Consider the following 14087-nt stretch of genomic DNA (forward strand, 5'->3'; position numbering starts at 1 on the left):
TTAAATGATTATTTGCGATACAGTTACTCGTTCGTTCTGGATTTTATATTAAAAATATTTATTTGTTTGTTTTTTTATTAATTTTTTTTTTATTTTGATAAAATCTGATAAACAAGTTTACACGACTGACCCATTTAATAAATGAGTTGTGTTAGGGTTGAAGAATCTTGATCTATTTAATAAACATGTTGGGTTAGTGTTGACCCATATAATTGGATACTCATGAGTTAACATGACACAAACCCGACATGCGAATATAAATTGCCACCCCTCCTCATATATAGTGTTCCTCCCTCTCTCTCTTTCTCTCTCTCCAATTAACTTAATTGATAAAATCTTTTCATCAAATAAAGGACATTAGTTCATATAAAAAAGAAAACAAATTATTGTTTTAGTTTAATGGTAAATAATGTCATAATAAAGCTATTGTTAGTTCCCCCCCCCCCACCCCCTTATTTTAAGAGGGTATTATAGGTTTTAAGAAAAACAAATTATTGTTTTAGTTTAATGGTAAATAATGTCATAATAAAGCTATTGTTAGTTCCCCCCCCCCCACCCCCTTATTTTAAGAGGGTATTATAGGTTTTAAGAAAATACTAGAGACACAAACTATTTAACAATTTTTTTATAAAATGATGATGTAGTGAGTAGTTATTGGTAAGTAAAAATGTGATGTTTATTATGAGTTCAGATGAGAACTAATAAAAATTGATCGCATCAACAATTTATAAAAATATTATAAAATAGTTTGTAACAGTAGCATTACTCTAGTTTTAAATCTTAAACTATTATAACCTAATCATTACATGACATACTATTTCATCAAAGGGCAATGGTAAACCACTTGAGGGGCAAAAAATAATTTCAAAAAGAAGAGTGGGAATTTGAAGAATTAGCATAACATAAAGGGGCCAAGTTGTAAACTTCCAAGCTAATTTCTTCTTCCTCCCCCAAATAAAGACTTATTCCAAATCTTGGCATTCAAAGTTTTCAATGACACATGGCCGACACGAATCTTCCATCACAGCCGTCCATTCCTAATCTCCCGAACCAACTGTTCATCCCACCCCTTCCCCACCTATAAAATACAGCATTATCGTTCTCACGCGCACTCAAAAAACCGTCCCTCAAAGAAAATCAACGATCAACGAAAAAGAAAAGATTATTCTTCGTAAGATTTCTAGAGAGAGAGAAAAAAAGTTAGAGAGAGAGAGAGAGAGAGAGAGAGAGAAACTATAATTTTCTCAGGAAATTAAAAAAAATTTTCTTTGAAAATAAACACCTAAACACACGCATCGGCGAGTTCTTAAAAGATCAGAATCTGAAATTACTAACAGTTTCGATCTCTGTTCGGTTTGTCTCCATTTCCGATTGAATCAGAAAATTAACTCCACGAAAAAAAAATATTCTCGATCTGATACTTTCCGATCTCCGATTGATAGAGAAACACGGAATTTCTAGGGTTTCGTTTTTTCTCTTTTAGGGTTTTTAAATAAACGATGAACGATCAGGCTAAAATGATGAGTCAAAAGCCTCCGCAGATTCCGATGATGGCTCAACAGCCTCCGCCTCCGCCGCAGATTCTCAGCAAGCCGCCGTTGATCACTCAGTCACAGGCGTTGAGCCAGTCGCAGATGATGATGATGAAGAGCCAGCCGAATCCACAACAGCCGCTTCCGATGCTGAACCCGAACCTGAACCGTAGTTTCAACATCGGCAATAGCAGCAAGGTGTGGTCTCAGCAGCAACAAGTTTCGAAGGTGAACTACGCTACAGCGGCGAACTCGTTGAAACCGTCGTCGAAGCTCGGACGGAGCAACTGGAAGGGAAAGAACGTCAGCGGCGATAAGCGCAAAGACTTTAAACCAGCGGTGAGTGGTGGTCCGAGTAATATTGGTGGTGGAATAGTCGGAGCCGGAGGGTATAAGCCACCGGCTCTTCACGAATTGCAGTCTCAGAATAGGTTAAAAGCTCGAAAATTTTACCAGAAGAAGAAATTCAATAACACTAATAATAATAACAATGGCAATATTGGTAAGAACAATAGGTTTGCGCCTTATGCGCCGAGGAACACCACTTCGTTTATAATTAGGGCGAAGAAGGCTGGTGGGATAGCTGATTTGGTGTCGCCGTGTCCGGTTACTCCGGCGGTGCTGCCGACGCCGATATTCTCGCCTTCGAGGGAGATTTTGGGGGATATGGCGAAGGAGGAGTGGGGTGTGGATGGTTATGGGTCGATGAAAGGGTTGATTAGGCTGCGTTCGCCGGGTCATGAGCATGAGTTGGTGGAGGAGGAGGAAGATGAGAATGGTGGGTCGAGTGAGAGTGATGTGGAGGAGCATGTGGAGGTGGAGAGGAGGTTGGACCATGATTTGAGCCGGTTTGAGATGATTTACCCGAATTACAGTGGGGTTGAGTATAATAATGTGTTGGAGAATAGGGTGGATGATCAGGATTCGCATATTGCGCAGTTGGAGGAGGAGAATTTGACGTTGAAGGAGAGGTTGTTTTTGATGGAGAGGGAGATGGGGGACTTGAGGAGGAGGTTGCAGTTTCTGGAGAGGCAGAGCCATGTGGTGGCAGAGGATGTGAATGAGGAGGTGGTGGAGAATGGGTCTGAGAATGATAGTGATGGCGGGTTGGATGCCCCGGCCACGGCTATGCTGGGTTGCGAGAATAATGGGGAATATGGGTCGGGGAGTAGAGGGAGAAGGAATGGTGATGAGAACGATGGTGCTTCCGATAATGAATGTGTTGGAGATGTTTGTATGGGGGAGTTTTTACAGGAAGAAAAGGTTGGAGAGGAAAGAGATGGACTTGTAGTAAAAGAAGTTATTGCAGAGAAAAATGAGTCCAAGGGTGAAGAAATCGTGAAGGACAATGTGGTAATGGATGAGGAAATGAGGACTGAGGCCAAGAATGAACAAGCAAGGAGCGAATTTGTAACAAATGAAGTGAATGCAGCAAGGGAAGATGAGATCACAGAAAGGAAAGAGTTTGTACAAGATGGTGGGATTGCAGAGAAGGACGTGTCTATGAATGAGGAACTGGGGAATGTGTGCTCAGAGAAAAGCATTGGCGACGGTGACTGATCTGTCCCGCGTTAATGTAAGTAGCTTCTCTGAACAGATATCTCTCGGGAACATATCAAACCACTTTTCGTCGTTTTGGCAACATATGGATACATGAGATCTAAGTAGGTGTAGTTATTGGTCTATCCTAATATGTTTTGTTGGCCTGACAAAAAGAGACTGGCATTGTTCTCTCCATGCTGCAATCATTTGAAACAATAATATCTGTAGGGTTGCTTAGGTTCTAGCTTTCTTAGTTTGTTTTTGTTTTTCCTTAGGTGCGAGGCATATGTCTGTATTGCATTTTGTTACCTTTGATTTTGGAAAGAACCTGTGAATTTGTATGGTAAATCTAATGGCTATTATGTACTTGACCTTTTTAGTATATTTGCTACTTGTTTTACTATAATTATCCATGGTGCAGGCTGCTGTTTTTGGTTTTCTGTATTGTTATTTCTTCTGTTTGATTACTTTTATAAGTGTGCCAATCAAATTGCTGCCTGCTATCTGTTAAGGGAGGATCTTACTGTTATTCCTTGAAAGGTTGTCTAGCCTGGTTGGTGGTCGAAGCATGAGGAGCTTTGCTGTCCAACATCTTGGCATTCGTGGCAATTATAACCAGTTAAAAGCTGAAGATTGTACTCGAAAGTTAAGTACTGTATTAGTACTGGACCTTTAGTAAATTTTGCCAAAGGATACGGTTGGCTGGTTATTTGTGAAAGAAGTGGACATTAACTGTAGTTTTTCTATTTTTGAGGGATGGGTTGAGGAACTCAATTTCAGATTAAAAGACAGAGGACCAGCTTCAGATTTTTTGGAGTTCTTGGTCATTTTCTGTTTTTACATGTCATTTTGATTATTATTGTCTTTGTGCAGGATATTGCAAGAAGTTGATTTGATCGCCTGTCCTATTGGCTCATAATGTGAGTTTATTTGAATTTGCTGATAAGCAATAGAGTCCAAAGGCCTTCCACATATTTTATTATTGATGAAAATGTTATGTAATAGTGTGTTGTTACCTATGGTTGATATAATTTATTTATAATGCTGATAACTCACTGTTTGCTACAACAATATTTATTGAACAATTAGTATTGAACTCTTTAATTTAATTTGTTTACACTGTACAGTGTACGCTATACAGTTATAGTGAAGCCTCACATGAAGAGACATCTAGAGGCACACGGAGGCAATTTCCATTGGTTTCTCTTTTTATACTTTTATGCACAGGGACTACTCTGCCTGGTTTTCTATTTTTAATGGAAAAAAGAAGAAGACAGAAACAAGTACAAAATCATACATGAATACAACTTTGTTAGATGAAATCCTTGGTGTGGTCCAATCAACACCATTGCTTTTAGTTTTTTGAATTGAATATATCTATCAAGGAGGAATGGTAAACTAGCAAAGAGATAGTAAGTTAATCTTGTTAAATTAGTCCCGCTATAGACTCTGTCCCAATTTGTTGGTCCTCTTTTTATTTTGGGATATCCAAATTGTAGTCATCTTTGAAAGTCAATAAATAAAATTCCTAACTTACCTTTTGGTTTATTTTAAGTCAATACTATTATTTTTCTAGACTTTAAATTAATGAGGGTAGTTTTGTTGACTTGTACGTTCTAATTAAAAGAGAATGTATTAAACGATGCTGTGTGAAAAAGTTATATTTTGTACTTATAAAAAAAAAAAAAAGTTAGATTTTCTAAATAGGACAAACAAATTTGGGACAGAGAAAGTATTATTTAATCTTTTTATTACATATCAGAAAAAAAAAAATCCTGAATCTTTTTCTCTCTGAGTTTGAGGTTTGGTGCAGGTGGAGAGACTTGATATGGTTACAAGTTCTCCCTAACTCAGGGAGTGTTACAAGTTCTTCCTAACATAGGGAGTGCTGTGAAACATAAAAACTCATTGGATCATTGTTGTTTGTGGTTGAAGCATGTTGCTGTATGAGGGATCTTCCCCATTATTTTCTTCATAAATTTATATACATTTGCTCTTTCATTTTTGTCTCTTCAAAGTTTGAGTTGATGTAAAGGATGTGAGATCTGAGATCATTTTGACTGTCTTACTTTTATACTTAGTGTTTGGTGTACTAAACTGCTTAAATGCTAATGTTTCCAAGTGTTGTTATCAACCAAACCTTGCATTTCTAGCACCAAGTTTGAGTTTTGGTGGGTGAAATGTGAACTATAATGTTAGTTGAGACCACGATAGTGTGATGACTTTTCATCTAAAGTAACATATCTATATGAGAATATAGTTGGTTTACTTTTATTAGTTTTCAAATTGGTTATTGCCTTAACTTATTTAAGGTGCATGGCATGATGATGAGGAGGTGAGTCAGTTTAGATGGTTTCTCAAATTCCAAGTATATGGTTAATGGTATGTTCTCAAATCTCAACTTAGGATTCAAGTTGAAAATGATTATACCAAGTTCCTCCTCTGCAGTTAGTGCCTCTTTTGAGTACATATCAATAGATATAAATTGCTCATTGCGGATTTGAGGCTGTCTGCTTTCATCTTTCTACTCTTCTATCTATCAATTACAGCAGTGTGCAAGCATTAGTAAATGTTTATAAAAAAGGAAGTATGTGAACATTAATCATCATTACACTATCAAATTTAGTTACTAATCTCGGAACATTACCAGTAATGAGTTGTATGGCACTTTGGAACAGATGGTAAGGCCTGAGCTAAGGATCAGTGAGGATTGTTGACTTGGTGAAAAATACATGCAGCAAATTGAGCAGAGTACAGGTCTTTTGTGCTATTAATTCTTTTGTTTTGTTTTTGTTTTTTCCTTCAGTTGAATGTACCAGAAATATTTTTGGTATGAAAAGCAGCAGATAAAATATTGGTTTTGCTTTTTTTTTTTTTTGGTTTAAATTTATTTACTGTCTAATGTGGAATTATGTATTGAGTTGATGTTAAAGAGTGTAGGTGAAAATATATCCTTTTGTCCTGTTACGCTTGCTAGTTCAGTGAGAATGAATTTCCACATTGTCATGTAATACTGCTTCTTATAAGTCTCTTCACAGATGCTTCTTAGACCAGCTGGTGTGCGGCTCCCTTCATTTTTTAATACACATAATGCTTCCTTAATTGCCTTTTCTTTTCTAATTCTCTCTCTCTCTCTCTCTCTCTCTCTCTCTCTCTTTCTTTTTTCAAGAGAGAGAGAGAGAGAAGAAAATTGTATTTTTCCTTTCATGATGAACTTACTAGAACAGGTAATTGCAACTGTTGAAAGAACATGCTTTAAAGTTTAAACCTCATATATTGCTGTTACCTGTCTCTTTAGGTCGTAATGTTGGATACTTTGACTACTTTCTCCCATGGCTGCCTCTACTTAATATTAGGAATTTAGGATCTTTGTTTTAGATCCTTAACAGGATTTTGTCCTGACTTCTATATTAGGAGTCGGGTTATGTTGTTGTATCTTGGGTATACGCCTGAGTATTTAGTAAGTATTGGTCTCTAATAATATGAGTACATACTTCAACTTTGTTTCATTTTGGTCTCTGGATTCAGGAGTTGAACTATTCTTTAACATCCTCATGTGGTGATACTAGTCAAAAGAAAAAGAAAAAATCCTCATGTGGTGATGTCTGAAATTTTGGAGCTAGAAGTAGATGGAAGCTTGTTACCTGATCTCACAAGGCACTACTACCTGTAGCTGTAGGTGACCTTGACTCTGGAAAAGGTGGGAGACTAGGAAAATCAATAGAAGATAAATTCTTCAAGCTGCATTCAGGCTAAGAATTCAGGTCAATTTTTGTGTCCTGCAAGCGGGGATGAGACAGTTAATTTTATTTTTCTCCAATCTTTTTTATTTTTTATTTATTTATTTATTTAAAAATTTTCACTCTTTCCACACCTTCCTGGAATTACGAGTATGTAAAATCCTTGTATCGCTTGTGGCTCATTACTCTTCTTAGAAGAGGTTATAAATATACTGCTCGACTAATCGACTTAATTGTCAGTTTGTCACTCTTTTGAGTTATCTATTTGTAGCTTCGTTTTACTGTGACTTTTTATTTTATTTATTTTTTTGCTTATTGACACCTTGTTTGGTGTGTCTTATCCAAATAAGAATTTTTTTTTTGGATGCTATATCCAAATGAGATTTAGGGCCTTGAATTTTAAAAATTAAATTCGATATTATATAAAAAATTCGAAATGACAGTAAATTTTTTAAAGAATACTCATTCGAAACTTTCAAATCCAAATCTATTGACCTATCGACCCAAACTCTCCTGTACCACTGTGTCAGGTTTATAGCTTAAATGATCTTTCTGGACGATGTAGCTCACAAAAAAATTTATAATCTATAAACTTTCAAATGGCAAATTCTAATTTCAGTATCTCGCGGGAAAGACAAGCAAATTGTTTGTCAGTTCTTATTTCTTCTTACACGAGGCTCCAGAGATTCCCTATTCTCGATACTGACAATAACTTGCAAAATACCATTTGTTCAACATCAAAGTGACAAAGAATGAAGTGTGAGAATAACCAAATGCATTTATTCAATTATTGTTTTCTGCGTGGAAAGGATGGAGTTAAAAAAGAAAGAAAGAGTGATGGAGATTGGAGATTACTTTGTGAGCAAACCATACTTTGCCCCTTACAACCTTCCCCAGTAGTTGTCCACTAGGTTGGGCAACGGCTACAACATTTTCATTAAGAAATTCAGACCTGTAAAAGGGTCACCAAATCATACATAGATGTATAAATACACATGTATGTGGGTTTCTCATGTGTGCATATATATATATATATGTTACAATTCTTCTCCTAGATTAGACATAGGAAGCAAGAACAAACATGTTCATCCTGTTTCTAACTTCACAAGCAAGACATCCCACGTAGGGAGAGCAGTAGAAATACTTGTGAACGTGACTTTGGACACGTTTTCTTTTGGTTAATTCAACATGTTTTTTTATTTCTTTTTCAATCGATCCGTCCTTAAATGCACAAAAACAATATTGTTGTATCCCCGGGTAATCCTGATCTTGTCATCACTATATCTGCAACAGAAATTAAATTCAGTTCAGTTCAGCTTCTTGTTAGTCAGCAATTTATAAATTACTCTAAAAAGAAAAAGCAGTTGAATGAATGGCCTTACAGAAGCTCTAGGTTAAACTTGCTTTCCATCTCTACAGGATATCCAAATTGACCACCGATTATTGCTGCATCATCCATTGTGATTTCATATGTGCTGTTGCTGTTGCCAGATTTCCTGCAATGTGAGATAACATGAACATATTAACTCAAAAGTCAAAACCATTCAAGATGGTTCACAAATTTAAAGATGAACATAATGTCATGTTATTAAGATCAGTTATCATTCATTGTTTGGTGTTATGAGATTTTTAATGACAAGGCTCTACGTATACCTTTAGATGCATGGAAACAAAATCCACACCATGAAATAGACCAGTTCCATTTCAAGGCAAATGGAGAGGATCCTGAGCCTAGAAAACATACTTAGAGGCATCGATCCATTTTAAACCTTTTTTTTGACACCGATTAACAAGTTGTAGTTACGTGTAGTATTTCAGTTTGAACATGGTGTGAACTATTGCTAATCTGGTTGTATATCTATTATAGGTTATTAGTCAAAAAATTTTAGTTATAATTTAGTTCTAAAATCAGTTTTAACTAAGCTAGTAACAAATAATTCAACAGTGGAGTTTCTCATCTGACCTAATTTCCTATCCCATGCCAATCAATATAAAAGCCGAATTGAAGCGGTGAGAAACTTACACAAATCTACCAGTCATGGAGAATTTGATCCCAAGCAAGATGTCAACCAAAAACTTTATTTGTCCATTCTTCTTGATAATCTGGTTAAGATGGAGGAAGTAATTTAAGAAAACCCTATTGCATAACCTGTAAATTGACTGACAGGACAGCTCTCTTCCAGTACTCACCTGTATGCCCATGAGACCATTGCCAGCATTCTCCAGCCAACTATCTGTCTCTACCTACAAGGGGTTGAGTTCAGCTCAGTGAAAGAAAAGGGGGGGGGGGGGGGGGGAGGAAATAGCATGAAAATGATTTCAGTTTAAAGGCAACAGGCCTGCTCCTGACAGCAAATGAGTTCACCAAGAATACTTGTAGTGAAATACCATTATTCTTCTTGGTATCTTATTGAAATACCATTAACATGATTATTTTTGGAGTCAAGACACTGCACTCCAATAAATCGACTTGTTGTGATCTTGTACTGCTACATAACTGACAATTTGTATATATGCATCGCATAGGAGTGCAAACATGGTGGTGGAGGTAGTAGCAGTTGGTTAGAGAGAGAGACCCATCAAGTCTGTCCACTAGTCTCTCAGTTAATAATAATTAGATGAAGTAGAACTTTAGTTACCACTCCCAATGGCCAATTGTTTCTACCTATGTCATCTCAAAGGCAATGCCAGAGAGCGTAGCTTATAGACAGCACAACAAGGTGAAATGAAAACTAGTAAATATAACTTAAGTTAGTGCACCAATTACCAATGAAAATATATGGTATTTGCAATTAGTTGTTCTAGTCTTAAGGTTTTCCAAGTCATAATTCTCCCATGGATGAAGGTTTTATGTGTCCATGAGTAGTACCACACTCCCACTGATAATTCGGCAAGATGCTTAATTATGTTGATGTTTGAGTTATGGTAGTATTAAAGGAGGTGTTTGCTATATAAGTAATGGATTCATAAAATGGAGGGGTAATGACCACAGAGTTAGTGGATCGATTTGCAAGCATCAATTAAATGAGTGTCACAAAATAAATTATCTGGAAAGCAAACTCAGAATAGTGTGATGATGGTCTGTTTGCATGATAGAAATGATGACAAATAAGGTACCCTAGAGTGAAACTTTTGAGAAAAAAACATAATGATTTTCAAGCATGTCTATACCAATTCATGATTTTTAATCACCCAAACCAACGTCAACAAATTCCTATTGAACTATTTGGAGCGTGCGATATGATTTCTTGATGATGTTACTCTTATCTAGAACTGTATTTTGATGACTAATTGTAATAGTTTCTTCACTACTTCAAGCAAAGTCTTATAGCCACTTCACTTTTAATTATAGCCTAAAATTTGCACCATGTCTTCTCTCAATTACTATTCTTACCTCTTGCCAGAATTTCAATCCAGTATCTAAGTTATGATCACATTCTAGTGAAATGATCAACATTGTATAGACTACTTTGTTTATTGGCTTGTTTCTTTAGATAATTTTTTTTTATATCATTCTAGTTCAGTCACTAAATATATGCTATAAATGCTGTTATCTATAGAAAACTACCTGTGAACTCCAAATCATTTGCCATTCACCCTCTTGGAGTTCTGTTTCACCTCCAGTTAGATTCTGGTTTGAGGAGATAAACTCATCAATTGCCTGCCAAAGTTATAGCAAACGCAATGTAATGTTGACAAAGTGAAACCAAATCAGCAAAAAAGCAACATTTTTTATGACATGTAATGTAAAAGTTGAATTGGCAATTTTACCTCTCTAACTCCTTTACCGGTGGAAATTGTTGACAGTAATATCTGCCTTGGTTCAGTTTTCTTTTGCAGCACAAATGTGGTGCCCTGCACTACAGAGATATTGCTGGATATCCTTAGCAGATCAAATAGAAAGGAGGTTTTAGAAATTTTTATGATTATGGAGTGTAAAGCCAACAACAGCACTAGTGCTGAAGGAGATCTAGGAACTAATGAAGTGCTCATTTACCTTATTTCCTCTTGAGATACGGAGGTCTCCAGAAGGAGACAAGTATGTCGTGTCTAACCAACCCTTTGCTTCATCTCCTAATAGTCTAAATGGAACTGGATATGGCACTTTAAATGGTAAAAATTTAAAAGAAAAGGCTGCTCGATCAAACTGGAAAAGTATTCGTTTACCATCCTTAATTGATGCTGCTGCCTGCATGTAACAGAAGATAATTCATGATGTAAGAGAGAGGAAAGCCAAGTTATGTACAAAGAAAAATGACAATATTTTGAATATAAATGATTGCAGGGGAATGCAATTGAGTTTTGAGATCAAAATCCATATCACTGTTGAGAATGAGTAACAAAAAACTGCAAAACTGCAATTATTTTCCCTATGACTGGCTACAATATAACATTGCCATATTTTTTCTGAAGAGGCAAGGCTAGGAACCCTTGCCATGTGTAATTCACCAAGATAAATAAATATAACAGTTAAAAAATTAAAGTCATACCTCCACCTTTAGCTCACCTATTGCATCAGAGAATCTTACAATATTGGATACACGTGGATCATTTGTCCGAAGGTAAACCTCTTGAAACACACTAAAGAAGTCAACCCCCACAAATGTTCTCTACAATGACAAAGAGAGCATGAGCACAAATATTGATCTCATATTGGTGATTCTCACATTTTAACCCTCTACTTAGTAGTTAGTACTTGAGAAGAATGACTCATAAGAAAATTAATAGTTCAGAACTTCAGATGTTTTTAAATTATGTTCCTTTCATAAGCAAAAACCAGTCTCTTCTGCTCTCTAGTAAAATATAGGGCACTTAATCTTGCAAATCTATTGGTTTTTTCATAAACGCTTTATGTTGGACCGGAAACATATTCTGAACAATTTGGTACAATTAACATAAAAACCTAAAATGCAAGAACCTGAATTGGAGATGCTGTTCCAGGTCTAGTTGTAAACATTAACTGCCATCGACCTTCAATCAAAGTAGAGTTTGTCTGCAGATGTTCAAGGCACAGTCAATTCTAAGGAATAAACATGCAGTAGTACAAGATTAACTATTTTCCACACCTCATAAAATTGAGTGATAGAAAATAATGCTTCAGCCTGTTTTTAGAGCATATGGTAGAAATTTCAAAGCAATAGAGAGATCATTGGGGAAAATTTCAACTTCTAGCTCAAGTTCCTATGCAAATTGATCTGAACTATTGTAGTAGCATTTATTGGTTTTCCAACTTTAATTCATGAAGAATCCCTGTACAATGCAACACTAGAAAAAAAGGAAAAAAGAAAACTCACTTTCAACTGTTCCAAACTCAATTGTGCTACGAACAAAACAGAAATGACACTTTCAATTTAGTACCACAAAACAGAACAATGACCACTCACCGGATCCGGCACCCCTTCTAAACCTTCTAGAACTTGCACGGCGCGAGTAACATCCTGCAAAAATCTCTCATATCATCAAAAATTAAAATCAAAAGTTGGTAACCACAGTAACTATCTTAAATGCAGTTCAAATAAACAAGGAAAAAAGTGATTGGAATTGTGTAAAGAAACAGTATACACTGAGTTGCTGAGGAGAAGCAGAGCGGCCTCGGCCTTGTATCCCGATAAGGGCTTCAATGAGCTGGTTTTCAGGTTCATTGAATGACACTAGTTGCTGCTTGTCCACAACATTAGACCTATAAACAAAAACATTTCTATGGCTACTTGAAGACTCAAAGAACTTGGGAGTTTTGTAAGGGAGAGTTCTTGGATTGAATATTGGTGAGAATGTGGGAACTGGGTTGGATTGAAATCCAAGATTTGTTGTATAGACTTTGAGAAACATTGCACAAGAAGAAGAAGAAAGTGTGTTTGTGTTTATTTTTGCTAAGAAGAGCTAAGCCAGTAAGCTCTGGCTTTGTGGTGTAGTTAAAACCGTTAGATTATCTTAACAGTGTTAAAGCTTACGTGGACAGTTCTGGGTCAGACACGTGGAATCCTGACCGAGTGTTATCCTTCACCTTTCCGATTCTTGGCGCCAAGTGAGAGGAAGTATACTTCTTGGGCTTTTGGCAATGCAAAACCTTTGATGGGCCAAGGCCTATCAGGATGTATAAAGGCTAAATCTTCTAGTGTTTTCAATCCATTTTAGATGGAAGGGATTTGGCCCAAATGAATTGGAATAAAAAGAAACTATAGGATGTCAAACCTATTCTGAACAATGTGGAATAAAAGAGGAACAAGGATTAGGGGTTTCTGTTGTGAACGTAGGTTGTGATGTCAAACTAAGTTAATTTTCGTATACTTTCACTTTATGTTTTTCTTCCTTGTCTCTCTCAATTCTAGACATTTTTGACATTGTATTAAAGTGGGCATTTTAAGAATTCTTTTCCCCTTCTCTTAAAAAAAAAAAATCATTTTTCTTTGAATATAGAAGAATGTAACTTACGAGCTTGACAGTTTCTTGTCTCAAATTTGTGTCCTGGGAATATATTAGGAGTAGGAAACTATTTCTTCTTTTACACGTACTTGTTTTCTAAAGCCTTTTAGTGCTTCACAGATTTCTAAGTCAAATACTTTACTATTTGCTCTAATTCCAAGAGGACCACACGTGTTTGGTTTTAAAACTATACACTTTTTTTGAAAAAACGGCAGAGTTTAAAACTATACACTTGAAAAGAAAAAAAGTGATCTCAGTTACTATCAGGTAGGTACATGGCTTATTGGCTTTCATGCCCTTGTTTTATTATTCTTTAAATTTTTTAGAAGTGCTATGTGATAATATTTTTACAATAAATTATAATTAATAAATTGATATTGATTCTAATTTTTTTATTAGTTCTAATTTAAATTTACAATTAAAATTAATTTTTTGTCTATTAGTAACAATCAATAATAACCCGTCACTTAAGATTTATGATGAAAATGCTGTAAAAATATTATGGATATAACATTTTTTTTAATCAAAAAAGAAAATGATAAATATACTATATTAGGGGCCTAGTAAGAAATTTTTGTTTGGGGAGACCAACTTATGATATTAATTTATTAGTTTATTTTAACTTTCATAAACATGCACAAACACATACATCTACACACACATTTACTTTAGTATCTTTCATAGGAAATCCTTAAAGTTTTCATTTTTAATATAAATTACCAAATTGTCTACCAAAGTGAGTAAAAAAAAAAATTTCAATTAAACTAATGAAGTATTCAAACACATGAATAATCCAAAACTTTAACAAACATTGTAGGGTCACGTTTTACAGCCCAAACCCAAGAGATAT

General features: G+C 35.6%; 2 protein-coding genes across 7 annotated transcripts; one reads left to right on the forward strand and one right to left on the reverse strand.

Moving 5' to 3' along the window:
• Window positions 1-1102: 1102 nt before the first annotated feature.
• On the forward strand, window positions 1103-7095 carry LOC111992660 (uncharacterized). 6 transcript variants are annotated; one of them, XR_010628082.1, is made up of 4 exons: window positions 1103-3108; window positions 3948-3994; window positions 5753-5831; window positions 6603-7095. XR_010628082.1 is itself a non-coding variant. In XM_065771162.1 (2 exons), the coding sequence occupies exon 1, from the start codon at window positions 1500-1502 to the stop codon at window positions 3090-3092; it is 1593 nt and encodes a 530-aa protein (XP_065627234.1). In that variant the 5' UTR covers window positions 1103-1499; the 3' UTR covers window positions 3093-3108; window positions 6603-7095. The 6 variants fall into 6 exon arrangements, 3 of the variants coding, with proteins under 3 accessions (XP_065627234.1, XP_065627233.1, XP_023880290.1); XR_010628083.1 differs by lacking the exon at window positions 3948-3994; XR_010628081.1 differs by lacking the exon at window positions 6603-7095 and having other exon boundaries at window positions 5753-5938.
• Window positions 7096-7639: 544 nt separating this feature from the next.
• On the reverse strand, window positions 7640-12686 carry LOC111992708 (probable plastid-lipid-associated protein 12, chloroplastic). The gene is made up of 11 exons (XM_024024567.2): window positions 12377-12686; window positions 12199-12252; window positions 11733-11807; window positions 11305-11424; window positions 10812-11003; window positions 10586-10669; window positions 10383-10475; window positions 9005-9058; window positions 8838-8917; window positions 8197-8310; window positions 7640-8098 (listed from the first exon to the last, which is right to left on the reverse strand). The coding sequence occupies exons 1-11, from the start codon at window positions 12641-12643 to the stop codon at window positions 8011-8013; spliced, it is 1221 nt and encodes a 406-aa protein (XP_023880335.1). The 5' UTR covers window positions 12644-12686; the 3' UTR covers window positions 7640-8010.
• Between the last annotated feature and the right edge of the window lie 1401 nt (window positions 12687-14087).

Source organism: Quercus suber, unplaced genomic scaffold (assembly GCF_002906115.3).
Source record: "Quercus suber isolate HL8 unplaced genomic scaffold, Cork oak 2.0 scaffold_40, whole genome shotgun sequence".
NCBI classification, from domain to species: Eukaryota; Viridiplantae; Streptophyta; class Magnoliopsida; order Fagales; family Fagaceae; genus Quercus; species Quercus suber.